Raw genomic sequence first — 22,176 nt, 5'->3', positions numbered from 1 at the left:
AGGTCTCGAGTCGCAACAAGACTCGCAACCGAGGTCTCGAGTCTTGTTGTCTGTGCTGGTGTGGGGTGGTCTCGAGTCGAGACTGTGCGGTCTTGGCTCGCAACCCGTGTCAAGATTAATTATGCAACAACCTTCCAAATTTCCAGCCCATTATTCTCGTAACATCAGCAAACAACTTTGGCAGTTTCAAATCAGATCAAAGCAATACTTTTAACAGAAATCATGAATATTCAATAATCCCTAATCATAATTAATAAGCATTCAACCGAAATCATCAGACCAAAGGGTTCGAATTCTAACATGCAATCCTTAATCAAGAACATTGAATAATCAACCCAACCATACAACACAACACCTACTCAAGAATCATAATTCCAGTAGCATGTATTCTCACATCACCATCATGCACATCATATGAGTCCTTTAATCATGAAATTATTAATCAATAACAAAACGGTTTTCCTTGCATATGCTAATATCAAACTAAACACATATTCCAGACTCATGATCATAATTACATCAACAGGTCTACTAGTATGAAGTCAATCATATAATAACACACATCAATCATCATACAACCAAACAAGGACAAGACACTAACCGAGAGTGTGTGATGTGATTAACCGGATCGAGATGGAAGGGTTTCGAGAGGGTGGGTGGCCGCGATCCGAACGACTTCAATGGTGATTAAGCTGCCGTCGAACAAGAGTAAGAGGGAGAGAGAGAAAGCTTAGGGTTTTCTTATGTTGCAAACTATGAGAAAACTAAACCCCCTAAAGGTTCATGTATGTGCATGGGTGAGTGGGCCAAACCCAATCATTGGGCTGCCCTTGGTCTCGAGTCGGGTAAGTGGTTTGCGAGTGGGGTTGAGCCAAGGAAGATGTGTGATGAAAAACAAGATGTGCGGCCCTAATGAGTTTATCATCCAACATACATACAACACATTCACATTCATATAACACGTAGCATACAGAAAGTAATATTCTATTACAATAAAACACGTCAACTGGTCACGTACTGTTCATGCAGGTTACATCAAAGCACAAAGAAAGGTTCTGGAATACGGGTTGTCACAAAGGGGCCAAGCACGTGAGGTCTCATGTCACTTAGACAGATCCCTCAACCTCAATAATGTTCCGGTAGCTTTTGTCTCTCATTCAGATGGGTCTTCGACCTCCGATCCGGCTCTTGATTCGTCACTAGAAGAAGGGGAAATAGTTGCAGATACTCAAGACAGGCTGTTGCACCAAGAGGTCCAGAGCACTATTGATTTCAGCAGGATAGTGGGCACCGGTCTGGAGGTTGTAGCTGGAAAAGTGAAAGAAACAATCATGGAAGAAGGTATTAATGTGGTTTTTAAATGAATATGATGTCGATTAATATTAGGGGTTTTGGTGTGGACAAGAAAGTGAAGTTGGTTAAAGATTGGAAATGGGCAGAAAAGGTGTCGTTCTTAGCGATTCAGGAGACTTGGAGATCGGACATCCCTGACTCGGATATTGCTCAATTCTGGGGGCGATCGGGATGGTATAAGGAAGTTGTTGATCCGGTGGGGAGGTTTGGTGGAATTATGTGTATTTGGGACCCAGGTATGTTCTCTAAAAGTTCTGTGATCAAAGATCCGAATTTTCTTCTGGTTTCTGGAGTCTTAAAAGGAAGTATGGATGTAGTGAATATCGTTAATATATATGCTCCGCAAAAGCCTATTGATAAGAGGAGTCTCTGGGCCAGGCTCCTGTCGGTCAAAAACGGTCATCCTGGTTTATGTGTTTTCCTTGGAGATTTCAACGTGGTTAGAAGGCCGGAGGAAAGGAAAATTTCTAAATATAAACCGGCATGTGCGAGGGAGTTTAATAATTTCATTTTTGAGGCGGAGTTATGTGAGTACAACTTAAAAGGCAGTAAATTTACTTATCTTATCGAAGGGCCATATGGTAAGAAATTTAGCAAAATCGACCGTATTCTTGTGTGCAAAGCGTTCCATAATTTATGGCCGGAGGCTTGTGTGCTATCCCTTACTAGGGGCCAATCAGATCATAATCCGATTTTATTGACCATTAAAAATCTGAACTTCGGCCTTAAGCCTTTCAGATTCTTTAGTTCTTGGCTGGATAGACAGGATTTTGATCAGGTGGTTGAGTCGGCTCTGGTGGATCTCTAGCTCTCGGGTCCCCCTGATATAGTTTTAGCTCAGAAGTTCAAAATTCTCAGGGACAAGATCAAAGCCTGGAGGGATGAGTTGAGGGTTAAGGAAGGGGAAACCGAGGTTCATGCGAAGGAGGAATTAGAGGAGTTGGAAGCTGTTATAGAGGATAGAGATTTGTCTAACGAAGAGGAGTGGGTGAGACTCGAATGTAAAAGGAAGTTGAATTCGATCGAAGACAACAGAGCCAAGGATCTCAAACCGCGGGCCAGGCTCAAATGGGCCATGGAGGGGGATGATAACATGAAGTTCTTCCACGGTATGGTTAATAAAAATAAGTCCTCAAATGGGATCCCGGGGTTGTTGATAGATAACGTGTCAGAGTCTAAGCCTTCTAAAGTTAAAAAATCAGTTCACGACTTCTTTCGGGACAAGTTCAAAGAAGATTTGCCTAGCCGTCCTGATCTCTTGTGCGCTTTCGAGAAAAGTCTTTTGGAGGAAGACGCTTTCATGCTTTCGGATAAATTTTCGAAGGTAGAAATTAAGGCGGCGGTCTTCGAGTGTGGTAGCGATCGGGCTCTTGGCCCGATGGTTTTAATATGAAGTTTATTAAGAAAATTTGGGGGCTGTTTGAGGCTGACTTTGTGGGTATTTTTGATCAGTTTTACGAGGATGGGAGGTTTTCTCGTGGTTGTAATTCTTCCTTCATAACCCTTATTCCTAAATCTAAGGGCCTAGAGGGGCTGGGGGACTACCGGCCCATAAATCTCTTTGGCATCATCAATAAAGTGGTTTCTAAAGTGCTCGCAAATAGGTTAAAGTTGGTCATCGGCTCGGTTATCTCGGATACCCAAACCGCCTTTCTGAAGGAGAGACTTATCTTGGATGGGGCCCTCATCCTCAACGAATTGATCGCTTGGGCCAGAAGTAGTAAATACAAAGCTTTCTTATTCAAAATCGATTTTGCTAAAGCGTATGACAATGTTAATTGGAAGTTCCTTATTTCGATCATGGGCCAGTTGGGATTCCCCCCTCGATGGTGTCGATGGATCTATGGCATTCTATCTCGGCTCGATCCTCGGTTCTGGTTAACAGATCCCCGACTTTTGAGTTTCAGTGTCATAAGGGCATGCGGCAAGGAGACCCGATCTCCCTTTTCTTATTCCTATTAGTCACGGAAGCATTCTCTGATATAATTCGGAAAGCCAGCAGAGTGGGAGCTTTAAGGGGAGTTGTTTTACCTAATGATGGGCCGATATTGACTCACCTTTTATATGCCGACGATTATGTGAACTTGGGGGAGTGGAGCTGTAATAACATAAAAAATGTGGCCCGTCTTCTCAGATGTTTTTACCTTGTCTCGGGCCTAAAAATTAATCTTAGGAAGTCGAAACTGTACAGTGTCGGGTTGATCTCTTCGGAGGTGGAAGACATGGCTTTGATTCTCAGGTTGTAGTAAGAGAGAGTTTCCATTTGTGCATCTTAGTGTTCCGATGGGAGCTAAAATGCATAGAATGGATTCTTAGAAATCTGTGTTTGATATTTTCGAAGGTCGTTTAGCTCTGTGGAAGTCTTCTTTTCTATCAATCGGGGGGAGAGTGACTCTCATTAAGTCGGTCCTTGAGAGCATTCCCTCTTATTTTTTTGTCCTTATTCAAGGCTTCGGTCGGGGTTTTAAAGGGGCTCGAGAAGATTATTAAGAGATTTCTTTGGGGCGGCTCAGATTCGCTTAACAAACTTCATTGGGTGGCGTGGCATAGGGTGACGACTCCTGTCGATAAAGGGGGCCTCGGTCTATCTAGCCTCAGCTGCGTGAACACTGCGCTGCTTTCTAAATGGGTCTGGCGCTACCGTTCCGACTCTATGGGTCTATGGAGGAAGGTTATTGATTCAATTCACTTTTCTAAGCGTTGCTGGAACCCGCTTCCCAGTAATAATAAGGTCTGCGGGGTTTGGAAAAGGATAGCTCAGGTGATGGAAAAAGTTAAGGTTGGGGATACGAGTCTGATTCATAATTTTAAAGGTTTGGTGGGGGACGGAAGGAGTATTAGATTCTGGATTGGTCCTTGGGTGTGTAATTCCCCTCTCAAGGATCGGTTTCCCCTGCTTTTTAGGCTTGAGTCTAACAAGAGATGTTGGGTTCGGGATCGGTATAATACTATCTCTCAGAATTTTCTTGACTGCTGGGAGTGGAATCAGTCGCCCAGTACTGATCCGGAGCTGGCCGAATGGTGTGATCTGGCGTCGTTTTTGGGTAATGTTACTCTTGATGGTAACGATGATAAATGGGTGTGGATTGGTGGTACTGATATCAAGTTTTCGGTCAGGGCTGTTAAAGCTTTTCTCAAAAGCAGTGAAGATTACAGTAGTTACTTTGTATTTAAGTGGTCAAAATGGGTTCCGAAAAAGTGTAACATTTTCGTTTGGAGAGCCGAAATGGGTAGAATCGCTACTATCGACACTCTTCCTAAGCGTAATTGCTTCAATGGTGTTAACTTATGTTCTTTGTGCGAAGACGATGCGGAATCGGCTGAACACCTTCTTTGCTCGTGCTCGGTGGCCTCTAATCTTTGGTACCTGATCAGCCGGCGGTGTCGTATTAGACCAATGTTGGTGTTCTCGACCCGGGATTTGCTGACAATTCACAAATTTTCTGGGTTGGATAAAGTGGCTAAGGATGCCTTGCAAGGTATTATCATGGTGGGTTGTTGGTGTCTTTGGAAGGCTAGGAACGAGAGAAGATTTAACAACAACTTAATAAGAGATTATGGGTATTTTTCAGGATGTCAAGGTGCTGGGTTTCCTGTGGTATCGTAGCAGGTCTAGAAACAGAGGGATTTTGTGGAAGGATTGGTATTCTTTCAAACTTATGTAACCTGGCTTTGCTTCCTTCGGTTTTTTGGTTTCTTTGCTGTTGTGTGGCTTCCCTTGGTTTTTGAGGGTGGCTTGTGAATAAAAGTTAACTTAAAAAAATGCTATAGCCTAGTTGTCAAGAGGATTTATTTCTTGTGAGAGAGATTAAGGTTCAATACTTGAGAGGTGTAAGTATTTAAGAGGAAAAAATAGTCGTTCAAAAAAAAAAAAAGATGGCCAAGACATTAATCATGGATACATTATTTAATTTATCGTGTTTTATGATGTTTTTATCGTATTTTTATGATGTTTTTCTATGGTGTTTTAAAGTGTTTTGTGACGTTTAGAAAAACACCATAATAATATCTAGTTTCAAAAAGACCATAAATTTTTCTAGTTGATATTCTTAAAAAAAAAAAAAAAAAAAAAAAAATCATGGAACAAACTTAAACACCATGAATTAAAAAAAACAAGTTAACACATCATTTTTATTTTATTATATTCTAATAGTGTACATATATTAAAAAAAAACATTTGTTATTATGGTGTAATTTTAAAGAAATAATAACGCATAAAAAGTTATGGATGTTTCAAAAAAGGGAGGAAACTAACATGTGCCTTGCATGTGAATGTTCTTAGCAATGTGAGTAGTATGCGTGTGGCTTTTTGACGCTTTTGCCTTTACCTCGTTGGTCCTCTTCTTGGACACATGAAACTAGGGAAGAGCGAGGTACCAGTATTGAAAATTATCAAAATTGGGTACTTGTATCGAAAATGTCCAATACGGTACCAATGTTTGAATGTAAAAATCGGTATTTTACCGGTAACGGTATCGATACCGAAAATGCCAAAAAGTGGGTATCGGTACTGGTACCAAAAAAATTCGATACGGGAAATTCGGTACCGGTACCCGATACCAACTATTTTTTGAAAAACAACACTTACCCCTACGCCCAGATTTGAACCTGCGACCTCTCCTCTAAGAGACAATACCTCTACCAAGTGGACTAACTCCACATTAACACCCTATACCAAATACTCATCCCTGTTTGACACTCTACGTTAACTTTCTAAACTTTCTAAGATTTTGGCCATTTATAGAAAAAATCTTGATTCTCTCTCTTTATATAGTTTATTAATAAAATATCTACAATTTTCTAATCCAATTTAATGATTATCCATTAACGCCTTACTTTCCAGATGCGTCATAGCGTTCTGGGTTTGGCATCATATCGCGTCATGGTGCAAGGTTCCTCCTGTTATTACTGGATCGGTTAGAGACCTTTTAGAATTCATAATGTTGTTGGGTTATCTGGTATGGCGAAAGGCGTTTTCCAAGGGATTGTGAGGGTGGGACGCTGGAGTATTGGCGATCGAGAAATAAGCTTAGATTTGAAGATAAACAAGTTCGGGTTGAAGATATGTTAAGTGAGATTAAATCGATCCAGTTTTTATGAATTAAAAAGTAGATGTAAATCAAGGTCTTTTTCGTAGACCAATTAGTGTAACCAGGGGCGGACCCAAGCCCACCTTAAGGTGGGCGGGCGCACCCCCGGGGAAAAAAATTAGTGCTAATTTCCGTCGAAAATCTCGTCCGCACCCCTTGGAATTTTTCGTCCGCACCCCTTGGAATTTTTCGACCGCACCCTTGAAATTTTTCGTCCGCACCCCTTAAGTAAAAAGTGTTATCAATTTATATTTTATATTTTTTTAGTAAACTTCTATTTAAAAAAATACTACCTAAATTATATAACTTTTAATACCTAACTAACTAAACCCAAATACCCATACCTTTACCCACTTATAATTCCTAACTAGTTAGCCCACTAAGTTTTAGCCCATTAACCACTTATGTTATGGAGCGATAAACTTATGTTATATAGAGAAAGAATTGCTTAATGATTTTAATTTTAGATGATATTTTGGATAGATTTCAAAAAATGAAAACTCGTAGGGCGTCGACGTTTTAATTATGTTTTTAACAAGGTTTGACATGTTTTTGATGATTATATAAATTTCGTTTGATGTTCGTTTGTTTTACATGACCCGACTCGACTCGATACGGACCGGTTTTTTTACTTATATACCTAGGGGCCTAAAATTTTTAAAAATATTCCGCATCCCCATGAAAAAATTTCTGGGTCCGCTACTGAGTGTAACTTTATAAATATGTAGTTTGTGTTCTGTAACCACCCGTTTTGTGGGTTGGTTGTTTTTATTGAACTTTACTTTTCAAATAAAAAAAAAATCTATTGATGCCTTACACGTAAGTCTGAAGACTCCTCCAAAACCTCTTTTGTCGTCACCCACCGTTTAAAGCTCCATATATATGTATATATTTTGTTTTGCTACTTCTAAGTTATATCGACTTGTAACCATTCCACATTAGTTGGGAATGGAGGTTACAAACAAGTACATAGTCATCAAGGCCAAAATAGATGGTAAACCACAAGAGAGTGATTTCGAGTTCAAGACCGAAACGCTTTCTCTTCCTATCAACCCAGTCTCCAACGATATCATTGTTAAAAATCTTTGTATATCAATCGACCCGTATCAGATTAACCGAATGAAGACTGTTAGTGCTTCTCAGGAAACTTCAGAGTTTGCTGCAGGCATTTCTCCCGGTGAGGTTAGTTCTCAACTCGATAGTGTACTTTATGCAATAAGGATCATACAATATATATTTAGTTGAAATGCAATTGTTAGTTGTGTTAGTTTTTCTTCATTTAGATGAAGGTTCGAGAACTCGCTAGTCGTTAGTCGGCCGGTGAGGTGGGGACTAGTGACTACTTGGTATTAATCAGATCGGGTTTTTTATATGTAATATTCAGTTTTATGTATACATTTACACATTTTTATAGGTAAATATTTTAAGTAGCTAGTTTTTAACTCTTACTCAACTCATTATTTTAAGTATACAAGATTAATTGTTGGAATTTACATGGTTTGATTGGAAACTGATCGGAATTTAGAGGTTTTGGGGAATATATAGGTTTTTTGCCGTAATCTAGCCGGAATCGCCTATTTTTGGCTTGCCGACTAGGCTCAACTAGCGATTAATGACTTGATTAACGATAAATTACTCTGTTACTGGCCGACTAGCGATTAATCGCCGACTAGTCGCCGCATAGTAGCGATTTTAGATATAAACATTTCAAAGTTGTAAATCTCTTGAAATGAAATATTTTTTAATATACAAACCTAATCATTTGGTACTTTAAAAACTATTAGATTCTCCGCAAATTATGTGCACATCAAGACAAATAATAAAAAGTAAAAAAAGCAAGTATGATTATGTCACTTTGAAGGGAATATGACAGGTTGTTAAAATAAAGTGTATGTGCAATTATTTCATGATTTTTATGACTATACAAGTAAAAAGTTTATGTAATATGGAAACTGATTATGATTATAAGTATATAGGAGATAGTGGACATGTATGTGATTTTGTAAACAAAATAACTCATATTATTTGTACTAATTGGATATGTCTAGGTGATTGTTGCTTTTGGTGTAGGGAAAGTGGTTGCATCTCATAATCCTAAATTTGAAAAGGGTGATTATGTTGTGGGCCATATAAGCTGGGGAGAGTATAGCATATCACAGGGCTTCATTTTAAACAAATTGGACCCAATGGGCTTCCCATTGTCATACCATGTTGGCATTTTAGGTAACTCTATTTCAACTATTTAACTATGTTAATGTATAAGGTAACAGATCTAGAAAATCCATATAGGGGTAACGTTTCAATAAAAAGGGGTAACGAAATCGAAAAAACGTCAATTTTTTTTTTTCCAAATTTACACTATCGTCGGAGCGTCACTGGAGCTTCAAGGAGCAACAGAGATTACCCCTTATATTACTGTAGGTCCGCCCCTGTCAATGTATATCACTTTCGTTTCTAAAAGTACAAGTTATTATAAGAAAAACTATGTTCTAAATGCTGGATTTTTAGTAACATTGTTAAATCATACACTATTGTCTACATATTTGTGACAATTTACATCTTTAAAAGTATAGATGTTTGTGGGTTTTGTACTTTTATTTTGATATGACCTTATATAGTGTTTGTGATACATAGGGCTTGCTGGGCTGACTGCTTATGCCGGGTTCTTTGAAGTTTGTAAGCCCAAGAAGGGTGAAAAGGTGTTTGTCTCAGCTGCTTGTGGATCTGTAGGAAATTTGGTGGGTCAGTATGCTAAGAATTTTGGGTGCTATGTTGTGGGTTGTGCCGGGAGCGCAAAAAAGGTTTACCATTTTTTTTTAAATCTCTCCGTAATCCATCATCTTTTGATACACTAGACATTGAGCTTAATTTTTGATGAGAAAGAAATGTTAAAAAAAAAAACAAAATACGGTTGAATTCAGGTGAAATTGTTGAAAGAAAAGCTCGGATTTGATGAAGCATTCAACTATAAAGAAGAAACCGATCTAAATTTGACACTCAAAAGGTAAAAATATTGAACTTTATTGTGTATCTTTATTTTTTTGGTCATGGACCTTTTGACAAGGACAAATATTGTTTTAGGTATTTCCCGGATGGGATTGACATATACTTTGATAATGTGGGAGGCGAAATGTTAGAGGCCGCAATATCAACCATGAACTTGCATGGTAGGGTTGCACTATGTGGAATCATATCAGAGTACACTAACGCGGGGAAACGTGCAGCACCAGACATGCTAAGTGTTATGTATAAAAGCATCACCATTCAAGGATTCTTAGTTGGTAACTACTTGCATTTGTTTCCCGAGTTTCTCAAATTGACTATCGATCATCTTCGTACGGGCAAGATGCATGTGCTTGAAGATGTCTCATTCGGTCTAGAAAGTGTTCCTTCAGCTTTTGTAGGGCTCTTTCGAGGCGACAATGTTGGGAAGAGGTGTGTTCAAGTTTCTCAGGATTAGTGACATAAGCAGCGGTCGATGGGCATTTAAAAGAAAAAATTAAATAATTTCGAATTAAAAGAATTGGTCATTGTATCCTATATTGACTAATGACTTGTATTTAAGACAGTTATGTCTCCTTCACTCCATGAATCTTTACCATCTAACTCTTCTCATTCATCAATAATCAAATTTGAAATTATGTTTCTTAATTGTTTTTTATAATTTAATGATTTTGGCCTAAACTAATTATGTTTCTAAATTTGTACTAGATGCAATTGTTATGATGCTTTGTGAGCAAAACCAAACCATATTTCTACTACATATCCTTAAACCTGTCCTATAGCTGTATCTTAAACTTTCTTTCACAACATTGCAAAATCCTAAACCAATGCAAAGAAATCCAAGCCCATCTCATAAAATGTCACCTGTCAAAAACCTCATTACCATTAGACCTCTCTCTTAATCACAACGACCTTCAACAAAGCTTCTTTCTTCACCTATGCACGCTTGATCTATCCTCTATCATCGCCTTGAGATTTGGAATTATTTCATGTAAAATCGATGTGTATGTGAAGAACGAGGATATTACCAAGTAGTAACACAATATACAGAAACTTTTGAATAGTTTCTAAAAGAGAAGTTTTAGAATAAAAGTCATAGGAGACAATCTTCTACTCTACTTATGACATCCTTTAGCTTTCTTGAAATTCTTCCTCTTTAATATGTAGTTTTACATCCTCTCTTCTCTTTGATTGATGTCCACCTTGACCCTGACCAAACCCTATATGGCAATCTCCTTTTGTTGAAAATATATAGTTTTAATCAGTGGCGAAGCTTGAGATTTCCAACCGGGGGTCGAAAATTTCTATAAAACTGGGGGGGGGGGGGTTCCAAAACGTATATACCCAAAAATTTCTATACGGAAACTACACTCTCCACTACTGAGCGAAACGTTCGGGGGTCGCCCGCCCCCACCATGTTGCGCCCCTGGTTTTAATGTGTCGCTTTAATGTTAAAATTGTCATTGAATAAATTGTAATCATCTAATGGTCATCTTTGGCTAGATCGTTTAGATCTTTCAGTAATCTGTTTGTGTCGGAAGTATTTGTATTGTATTGAGATTTTTTGGGATGTATCTTAATCAACACAGGTATACATGTAGAATTAAAGCTAACCGAATGTATATATTCATTTGAAAATCAACATTAACTAAAACAGAATGAAATTATAGTTTATTGGTGAATTTACTTTTTAGAGTTAAATGTCATTTTCGTCCATGTGGTTTGGTGAAAAATGTCACTTCAGTCCAAAAAAAAAGTTACGCTAGTTCCGCCCTCAACATTTTTGAAACGTGCCACTTCAGTCCAAAAAGATAACGCGCCGTTAAAAATGTTGAGGACGGAACTAGCGCAAGGCGTTATCTTTTTGGACTGAAGTAACATGTTTCAAAAATGTTGAGGACGGAACTAACGCAAATTTTTTTTTGGATTGAAGTGACATTTTTCAACAAACCACAGGGGCGAAAATGACAGTTAACTCTACTTTTTATTTTAACTAATGGAAATATATATAAAAAGAACTAGTTGTATTAGTAGTGTTAATTACTCAGTAAAAAAAGTACATCAAAAAAAGTGTCTATTAAAAAAAAACACTCGTTTGTTGTATAATCAGTAAAAAAATATTTCAAAAAACGTGTCTATTAAAAAAAACACCCGTTTGTTGTGTAATTTATTTGATTTAATTATTATCTATACGTAATATATATTTTATATTTAAAAAATAAAGTCATGTAACCCTTTAAGTTGGGCTTTCTGTTGATGGAGTTTTGGTATTCACTTAATCAACTATGAATTATAGTTTAGTTATATTCATTAGATAAAATTGTCGGATGTGTTCTCATTTGTTTTTTTAAGTTCCTCGTGTATGGGTGAAAGGAGAAAAAGTTTTCTAGTTCACGATAATCCTTCATATTTCATCTTAGCATCTAGTAAAAACTTGATGTGGATGTTAGTAGATAAATGCACCCATGGGCGAAGCTTCTTTGAGGCGGGGGTGACCCTTCTCTATTTTTTTCGTTTGTAATGTTAATTTTATCATAAATTCTTAGTTTTTTTTGTAGTGTAAAATATTGGATTTCGAGAGTCTAACCACGTAATTTGGATTCAAGCTCTGCCATCGAATGCACCCAGTTTCTTCATCCACTAGTATAACTCATGCAACACATGTAACAAATATAGTTCATCTGTGAAACTCCCTATAATTACTTTGATATTTTAAGTTCTTGTAAACGGATCTTTAGTGATAACATTTATATATGTTTAAAATTAAAATCATTATATACATATATTGTTCCCATCGTAAAATAATCTCTTATTAATTAATAAATAATTGTTGTTCAATTTTATTAATTTATAAACAATTGTAGTTACATGTTAGTCAGCATTCGAGGCTTGCTGCGATAATTTATCCAATTAGGCCGGCATGAAAAGACAAATAATCAATAATTTTTTCTACACCTAGTTGTGTATATGTAATTTGTTTTAGCTTGATATTTCTAAATCATGATGATAAATTTTTTTCTTTTTGTTATTAGTTTTTTTTTTTCCTTTTTGTTTATTCTTGTTACTTATGGAACTTGAACCTGTAAGCTCCAAATCTTAAGCTTACTATAGGTTTATAATTTATTCTACTTTTAGACTAATATATATATAGGCAAAAGATCAAATACAAATAATCTTAACATACTAAACATACAAATTGAAGGAAAACCCAAAAAGACAAGGTGACATTTTTGTAATTACCACCAACTATCAAAGTTACAACCAAAAATACCTAAAAAAACACAATTTTTTTTTAACATTTTTTATTAAAAAATCGCTACATTTCGTTAGCAAAAAAAAAAAAAAATTTTTTTTTTTGGCTGCTACTAAAAGTAGCGATTTTTTAATAAAAAATGTTAAAAAAATAAAATAAAATAATTTGTGTGTTTTTTTTATTTTTTTAGATTTTTTTAGGTTTTTTGGGGGGTTTAGTTTTTAGCATTTTAGCTTGGGTACAAAAATGCCACCTTGTCTTTTTGAGTTTTCCTTCAATTTGTATGTTTAGTGTGTTAAGATTATTTGTACACGAACTTTACCCTATATATATATATAGGGGAAGGTTCATTTGAGAAGAAATTTAATGTGAGAAAAAAAGAAGAAAGGGCATAATGGTAAAACATTAAATAGTTTATAACTCCTCCCATTAATTATGTTATCTATAATTAATAAAGCAAAAGACATTTTATCCTACACATTTCAAAATTTATCCTACATATATCTTACACTTACCGAAATTTACCCTACGCATATCTAAATTTATCATACACATTTAAGAATTTATCCTACACATATACTAAAATTTATCCTACACATGTCGAAAATTGTCATTTAACCTAAATTATTTTATCTTGAAAGGGTATATTTAAAAGTGAGTTACAACTTTAATTATTTATGTAATTAATTACAATTAGAAATTTACCTATATGCCCTTATTTATAACATTAAATACATATATTAAATGAAGTAAATTGAGCATTTCTATTGGTTCAAAACTTATTCTTTTTATTCTTACAAAATTTTTCTTCTCATTTGAACCCTCCACTATATATATATATAAGGTTAATTAATCTCACAAAAGTAAAATAGCTATATTAGCATGACCAACCCTGAAGGTGGATGAGCAGGATCACCGGTCAGGACCCGATATTTCGAATGTCATATTATTTTTTAAAAAAACTTCGATATGTATATGTAAAAATAATTAAATTAATAGTGTATACTCATACAAACACCAATATAGGCTCATTTACATAATATTTTTATAGTTTATATTAGTTATTAGCCCATTAGCATTAGGTTTTGACCTTTAGTGAGCCCAATACCCAATTTCGTTAAGGCCTAAGGGCATGTTTTTTTCGAGCTCGAACAGGGTACATGAATTCTCAGGGTCGGCCCAGTGTATTAGTGTAATAAGATTGCCATAAAAGATTCCAGTTATTAAACATGTCTAATGACGAAAGCATGGTTGTAAAACAAGGTTTCCAAGGCCGAATACTCCCCGAGTAGTCGCTACAAGGTAGGCTGCCGAGTCGACTTTATTTGACTCCGCCTAATTACTCGGAATCTGTCAAACGCGGTCAACCTCGGCCAAAATCGTATCTAGTAGGTCAACTCGGGCCGAGTTTGACTTAAAAATAATAAAACATAATTTATATGCCTATCATATTAAAGAATTAATATCATTTTCACGTATTTTGTTATAGATATTTTATTAAATTTATGTTATTTGACATATATTTAATTTCAAAAAACTAATTTCTTTATAATTTAACATGTACGAGTACTCCCCGAGTACTCTCAACTCCCCGATCGATCGATTAGGAAGCGCCTAGCGATTTCTGAACCATGGACGAAAGTGTTCTAAAATTCTAGAAACATCTAACAATAAATAAAACTAACATAATTTGTATAAAGTAGTTTAATACATATATGTAACTTCTTTTAATATTTTAATAACCTCCGGATAATTTATCCTTTATATAATATATTAATATTATTATTGTTGAGTTTTCTAGTCCAATTTAATATATGTGCATTGATGCCTAACATGTAAAACTAGAGAATCATCTAATACCCTTTTTGTCATTATTCTCCCAAATTGTTGTTAAATGTATTGATACGTTATCCTCTTTTTCTCCGTCCATGACCGTTTAAATCTTCGTAACTTTTGGTCCTTATAAGTTATATCCACTTGAAAAAGTTCTACATTCATTGGGAATGGAGGTTACAAACAAGTTCATAGTCATAAAGACTCAAATAGATGGTAAACCTCAAGAGAGTGACTTTGAGTTCAAGACCGAACCGTTCTCACTAACGGTTAAGCCCGGATCCAATGATATCATTATTAAAAATCTTTATATGTCAATCGACCCGTATCAGATTAACAGAATGAAGACAATGAGTTCTTCTCAAAAGGCTTCTGAGTTTGCGGTAGGCATTTCTCCCGGCAAGGTTAGTTCTCAACTTGATAGTGACTTTATGCTTTAAGGTGTTCGTTCGTTTGTTTGTTTGTTTTCGACTTTTGTACAAAGTTCTCTCTTAATTGAGCATATGTTAGTTTTTGTTGGGGGATACAAATATTATGTGTGTTTGTTTGTGTTCACTAAGATATAAACTATTCTAAAACTATTTTATTCATTAAGCTATAATAAATCTAAACAAAATAGGGGAGGGGTGTCAAGATAAGAAATAAGAAACATATCAAGCTTATAACTTTACAATTTTTATCAAATAAACAAGAACTACCTCAACAATCTAAAATTTATACTAAATTTTAGAGATAAACTAAGATACTAAACGTTACAGTATTCTGAAAAGAATGCATCCCAATCCAACAAACAGAAGGCATTTGAATTAGAGGTATTTAATAGTTTGTGTTAATGGGCCATACCAGATTGGCCCAATAAAATATGTAATTTGAAAGATGATTATATTGTGGGCCTTATAAGTATATATAAAAAAATAAAAATAGTGACCATATTTGCAATTTTCTGGAAAATAAATCTGTTATATTTGTGCTAAATGGATTTGTTAATTTGTTTAGGTGATTGATGCATATGGTGTGGGGAAAGTAATAGCTTCTGGGAATCCTAAATTTGAAAAGGATGATTATGTTGTGGGCCTTATAAGTTGGGGAGAGTATAGCATATCACAAGGCTTCATTCTAAACAAATTGGATCCAATGGGCTTCCCGTTAACATACCATGTTGGCCTTTTAGGTAACCACATTACCGCCATCTTAATGTATCACTATTTTTTTTTCTTTTTTTTTTTTTTTTTTGTGAAAGTACAAGTTATCATACGATTATCGGTAGATTTGAGTATGTTCTAAATGCTCAGTTTTCCCACACAAACGTGGTATAGGTATTTCAATGCAAGGTTAGGTGATATTTATATGTAAAAGGTTGTTCATTAAAAATGTCCGCTTTTCAGTAACACGGTTAACACATTTCGAAAAAAAGATGTTTGTGGGTTTTATTTTGATATGGGCTTATATACTCTTTTGTGTTTGTGAAATACAGGGCTTAGTGGACTTACCGCTTATTCTGGGTTTTTTGAAATATGTAAGCCCAAGAAGGGTGAAAAAGTCTTTGTCTCGGCTGCTTCTGGATCAGTAGGAAATTTGGTGGGCCAATATGCTAAGCATTTTGGGTGTTATGTTGTGGGCTGTGCTGGGAGCCCAAATAAGGTTATCATATTTTGAAATTTCTATATATTTATCATGTGTATTCGATATGCTAGATATAAAGAATGAATAATAACAAAACATGGTTGAATTCAGGTGAAATTGCTTAAAGAAAAGCTCGGATTTGATGAAGTGTTCAACTATAAAGAAGAAACCGATCTAAATTCAACACTCCAAAGGTGAAAATAATAAAAATTATCGCCATGGCCTTTTGATAAAGACATGTTTATGTGTTTTAATTTATAGGTATTTCCCGAATGGGATTGACATATACTTTGATAACGTGGGAGGTGAGATGCTAGAGGCAGCAATATCAAACATGAACATGAATGGTAGGGTTGCACTTTGTGGAATCATTGCAGAATACACTAATGCGGGAAAACGAGCAGCACCAGATTTGCTAAACGTTATATATAAAAGAATCACCATTCAAGGATTCTTATCTGGTGATTACATGAGTTTGTTTCCAGAGTTTCTCACCACGACTATTGACCACCTTCGTACAGGCAAGATACATGTGCTTGAAGATGTCTCAGTCGGTCTTGAGGGTGTTCCTTCAGCTTTTGTAGGGCTCTTTCGAGGCGATAACGTTGGGAAGAGGATTGTTCAAGTTTCTTTGGATTAAGGCATAAGCAAGAACACATGGACTTCTAATTGAGAAAATTAAATAGTTAGAAACTACAAGAATAATTTTTAGTCCATGGATCATATTTTGATTAACGATTAAGATCTAAGATAATTATGTCTCTTCTATTTCATGAATCATTACCGATTTACCCATCCAATTCAATTCGATGATCAATTTGTGGGTATTGGGTAGTGCGCAAATTTAGTTCTATCATTCAAATTAACAAATTGGTAGTACAAAAATAGTTATATGGACATCTTCGATGTGAAAGATGATATTAACAACACATGATTGTTGTTCGATGATATGCCTTAGTGATATGTTCTTTCTTGGAGTAGAATAATGGCATCACACTTACGAATCAATGACTTCAAAATGATCATTTCATTGTTTACAACAACGCTAGATCAAACAACTCTTGTCTCATGAATGTTCATACATCTTGTGCTCATCTTGGTGAGATTGCACAATGGTTGAGTTTATTCATATACTAAACGTTTTTAAAACTAGTCTTGTAAACCAATAGTTGGAATTAATTTTTCCCAAATTTTTAGAATTATGTAAGAGTATTCATAGTAAAAATCACTATTTTGTCTCTTCTTTTCAATTAAATAATACTTTTTTTTATACACTTATCATTACCACTTTCAAAAAATATTAAAAAATTCTAAAGGGTGAACAATGTCTTACTAAATATACGGATGAACAATAACATTTTATTTGTCCTCCGCTCACAACCACTACATCCAATATAGAGAACCCATACACATAAATATGGAGATGCTACCGTGAATGCTCTAACATAAACAAATGGTGAAAGGATAAAAATGCAAATAGACACAATTGTTAACTTTTAAATGGTCATAATTTTTTCATACGTTAATATTTAAAAAAATATACAATAAAAGCAAACATGTATTATGTTTAATTTGAGTATGGTATTGCTATAATTATTTTAATTAACTTTTTTAACATGTTAAGTGATTCTATACCATTACATGATTACCTAGCATTACATAATTAGGTAGTATGCCTTATATTCAGAACAATTATAACGTTATTTGTGATTTTTACATACCTAATACGTGATTACATAACGTTACGTGATTTTGTAGTACGTCTTATTTTTTAGAACAAGTATAGCGTTAGGTGATTTTGTATACACTGTGTGCTTATTTATCATTACGTTTATGTAGCACTAATTAATTACTTACAATTATGTGATTATGTACTCCAACTATATAATTGCTTATTGATGATTATATCTATGACTTAATGTACAAGTATCATATCCTTGTAACTTTTTATCTTCTCACGAAATTTTCGATTTAAACTGTCACACCCCCAAAATATTACATGCGGACTCACCGCGGGACGTGTGATGTACCAGGATCCAAGCCACCAATCACATTGAACTACGCATAATAATTAAATAAAACATTCCATTCATTTCAAAGTATAAATCCAAGTCATAAGTTTAACCAAAGTAAATGTTCAGCGGAAGCATAATGTAATCAGTAAATCAATTGTTTTGAAACATGTTCATCGTTAACAAGCCGGTATCCAAGAGTCTCGACCCATGACCACTCCAGCACTCCCAAATAGCAAGTCCATATCAAGAATCTAACGACCTGCAAGCATGCAGACAAGTGTGTCAGACGAAGCTGGTGAGTTCGAAGTTTTGTTAACGCGTTTAGTTACCAGATATGTGTGTTTAAAACAGTTCAACGTTTTGTTTCGATGTTGTTATTAACTCGATTGCCGTAAGTGGCTACTAGATGTGTTTGCCCAAACCCCAATGCCTCTATCAAAGCATTGGTCAAGTGGTCAAGGTAATTAGTTCACGCTCGTCCTTTTCGGCACGGTGTGAGGGTGCCAATCCTAATAGCGCTATGAACTAAATACCTCGTTGCCTTCCCAGCAGCTATCGGTAGATGTAAGGGGTCTTATATGATAGAAACTGAGTAATAACCAACATCCCATTAACCTGGCATTCCTCCCTGGAACTAGGGGTGCAAACGAGCCGAGCTGAGCCCGAGCTTGACCAGGCTCGAGCTCGATTAACTTTATGTGAGCTCGGGCTCGAGCTCGGCTCGATTCGAGCTTTGTTTTCAAGGCTCGAGCTCGGCTTGTTTGTATTTTCTCAAGCTCGAGCTCAGCTTGGGCTTGGCTCGTTTATTATCTATTAATTAATATATTAAATAAAAATAAAATAAATAATAGACTTTTTAGGCTCGTGAGCTCGATAAGTGAAGCTCGGGCTCGAGCTCATTTACTAAATAAGCTTATTTTTAGGTTCGAGGTCGGCTTGTAAACAAGTTTGAATAAGCTCAGCTCGACTCGGCTCGTTTACACTAAGGCTCGATAAGGCTCGACGAGCCTAACGAGCTTCACATGCGAGGCTCGAGCTCGGGCTCGATAAACAGACGAGCTTTATTTTAGGCTCAAGCTCGGCTCGAGCTCGATAAGGCTCGGCTCGTTTCGAGCTTTTTATCGAGCCGATCTCGAGTAGCTCGCGAGCTGCTCGGCTCGTTTGCACCCCTACCTGGAACGTTACCCGATATCCTTCCCCGGGATGCATGCTTGGAAATAGTGCAGTGAACTCACCTTGGATTGCTCGGTAATGAAATTCTACTTGCTCACAATTGATCTACCAACCACGTCCTAATCATGGTTACCAATCTAAATCAGTTTCATTCATTATCAATCACGTATTTAACACAACATCACCTAGCACGTAACAGATACACGTAACATGTAAACCCAATATCAATTTCCACTTAACAGCCAAGTCATCATTCACAGTCACATACGGCCCAAGCGTTCGGGCCCACTTATCTTGTGTGACCCCAATGCCTTGTGCGAATCAGAAGTAAACAGGCCCAAAAGTGCACAAAGCACATTCGGCTTGTGCGACTGTCCTTCCTTGTGCGATTCGTTCTGGGTTATACGGTCCGGGTGTGGGCTGGCCCAACAACCACTTGCACAGCTCCTTACTCAATCGCACAACTTGTGCGATCCGTGCACAGCCCACCCGGAATATCAACAAGCTAGGCCCAAACACTTTATGCAGCCGATGTCCTTGTGCGACCCAAAGCTGCTTGTGCGATTGGGATCCCTTGTGCGATTGGGTCTAGTCAACTGACTTCCTTAAATTTGGCCAACATAATTTCTAATCATTCTACCCCATTCAAAGATCGAAACAGTTACACATTACCACATCATACAAACCCTAATTATATCTTTCATGATTAAGTACAAGAATAAACACAATCATCATCACCATTCATTTACTCGATTCACCTTTCATATGGATCGAATCACACAGAAATCTTAGAACATAAATCAGTTTATCTAATAATAGTGCTTTACTTATTTCCAACTCGATCATGCTAGATTATCAATCTAAATGCACAAACCCTAGTTTGTCAATTTAACATAGAAGCATGATGTACTCTAATGATCACAATTAATCCACATATCATCAAGCAGATGTATCCCTACCATCATTTTATCCTATTGCTTTCATCAATTATGCTAACACATAACACCCTAATCATCAATCAACACATAGTCATCACACATAGCCGAGAATGATTATCGAAGCAATATGAGTATGAGCACTAACCGAATTACAAGTTGTCAAGGAGGATGTTAGGGCCGATAGAATGCTTCGATCAAACAAGAGGCTGCCGTCGATCTTGAGGGAAAAAGGAGAGTAGGGTTTGCTAAAGTTTTAGAGAAAGAATGATATGCACCCTGAAGGGGTATGGTCCCAGATCTCGCGTAAGCATCGACCGCGAGTGACCATTACCCTTATCAAAACCCCCACCAGCCAACAACCTACTTGTGCCCATGCGAGAACGCGTCGACACAGGGGTTGAATCCAATCTATCTAGTGATGAAGGAGGACTTCCTGGAATATGAGAACGGTAGAGTGATGCGACATAACATCACATCTGGTGTATGAAAACGGAAGTATTCACAGCAATGCGGCCCCGCACCGCGTCCAGTGAACACTTCTATCAATACAAGGAAGCTGGATAACAGCAACAGTCACCACAGGCGACGATGCGGCCAGCACCGCATCTCGCGTATTTCTTGATCACAAGCAAGAGACGCGATAACATCAGATGTTACCGCAGGCAGCGATGCGGCTCGCACCGCATCCTATACGCTCAATAAGTGGGACTGACACCACAGTGCAAGTGGAACCAATGGCAGTCACCTGTCAGGTCTACGTAAGCGACAGACTGACGTGGCGTCGTCTCCCCGGCCGACATGTCTGACACACCTGCAAAGGTGCAGCATGCCGTCAGTCTATCCATCCACCTCCTCTTTCACTCCTCGGCTATAAATACCAACCCCAAACCAGGTTTGAGGTATCTCTTCACAACTCTCTCACTACTACTACTGTCTTACTTTGCTTCCCAAGCAAATTACTGATTCTCACGCCGGAGAGTGGTAACAAGGAGCACCCCCCACCCCATCCTCCTTGTTACGAGTCACGGTTTGTTTCCTTGTGCAGGAGATCAACCCACCGGTGATCCAGTCAGTGATCCTCGAGAGGAAGGGATTAACCCTTCTTGACGAGATCAGTGAGTTAACCCAGCCCGGTTAACCATTGTTTCATCATTGGCGCCCACCGCTACTCTTAGCACTTTTTCGATCATCCTTTTTCCTCTCTCAAAATCATGACTGATCACCAAAACAATACTACCGGGGACAACCTACTCCCCACCAACACAGGAAATGCGGGGACTGCCCCACCGGACCCAAATCCGGGCCATATCGGCACATCAACACAAAGGGGTCCATCCCTAACGTTCGGACACGACTTATCACAATACGCATCTGTGATCCCCCCGAACACGGACCCCCACACCTGGTATGACCAGCAGGCCACCCTGCTGGCCGCAACATACAACCGTGCTTGTGCGGAAGCGCAAATACAAGCTGGGCCGACCCCAGCACCGCACACCCCTGCCGATCGTATTCTACAATACAAAGGCAGGGTACATTCACGTCCAGCTTCGAGAAGCAGACGTGAAGACCGCGGATCATCTTACTGTGAGGTCTGCACAATAAACGAGGACGATTCCTCGTACGAGTCCCGTACCAGAGGACCAGTGCATACCCGCCTAGGTCCTTACAACGAGGACAGGCGACGGTCCGCATCCCGACATGGCTCTGGAATTCAGAGCCGCTTGGGCCCGCAACCATATACTGAAGGGTATGATCGTACCGACCCGGACGATCATACATATTACGCGGATTCACACGACACTGGCAGCAGACCGGGAGGACGCAACTATATACCTCCCACTCATCCACGCAACACATACCTCAGGGATGCAAAACGCCCTGAGAACCAGCCC

The 22,176-nt window shown here is 37.4% G+C and overlaps 3 protein-coding genes across 3 annotated transcripts; all 3 read left to right on the top strand.

Moving 5' to 3' along the window:
• The first annotated feature begins 1,369 nt into the window (after positions 1-1,369).
• Positions 1,370-2,746, top strand: LOC110875420. Its single transcript, XM_022123618.1, has 2 exons — positions 1,370-2,139; positions 2,212-2,746. The coding sequence occupies exons 1-2, from the start codon at positions 1,370-1,372 to the stop codon at positions 2,744-2,746; spliced, it is 1,305 nt and encodes a 434-aa protein (XP_021979310.1).
• A 4,602-nt stretch (positions 2,747-7,348) lies between these two features.
• LOC110877330 (2-alkenal reductase (NADP(+)-dependent)) lies at positions 7,349-10,094 on the top strand. Its single transcript, XM_022125475.2, has 5 exons — positions 7,349-7,625; positions 8,492-8,666; positions 9,078-9,244; positions 9,365-9,447; positions 9,525-10,094. Exons 1-5 carry the CDS (start codon positions 7,392-7,394, stop codon positions 9,901-9,903), a joined length of 1,038 nt encoding a protein of 345 aa, XP_021981167.1. The 5' UTR covers positions 7,349-7,391; the 3' UTR covers positions 9,904-10,094.
• A 4,534-nt stretch (positions 10,095-14,628) lies between these two features.
• On the top strand, positions 14,629-16,998 carry LOC110877331 (2-alkenal reductase (NADP(+)-dependent)). The gene is made up of 5 exons (XM_022125476.2): positions 14,629-14,936; positions 15,529-15,703; positions 16,007-16,173; positions 16,267-16,349; positions 16,417-16,998. The coding sequence occupies exons 1-5, from the start codon at positions 14,703-14,705 to the stop codon at positions 16,793-16,795; spliced, it is 1,038 nt and encodes a 345-aa protein (XP_021981168.1). The 5' UTR covers positions 14,629-14,702; the 3' UTR covers positions 16,796-16,998.
• The last annotated feature ends 5,178 nt before the right edge of the window (positions 16,999-22,176 follow it).

The sequence above is a fragment of the Helianthus annuus genome, chromosome 9 (assembly GCF_002127325.2).
Source record: "Helianthus annuus cultivar XRQ/B chromosome 9, HanXRQr2.0-SUNRISE, whole genome shotgun sequence".
Classification (NCBI taxonomy): domain Eukaryota; kingdom Viridiplantae; phylum Streptophyta; class Magnoliopsida; order Asterales; family Asteraceae; genus Helianthus; species Helianthus annuus.
The sequence above is the reverse complement of the archived record's forward strand: the minus strand, read 5'-3'. Positions and strand labels throughout refer to the sequence as shown.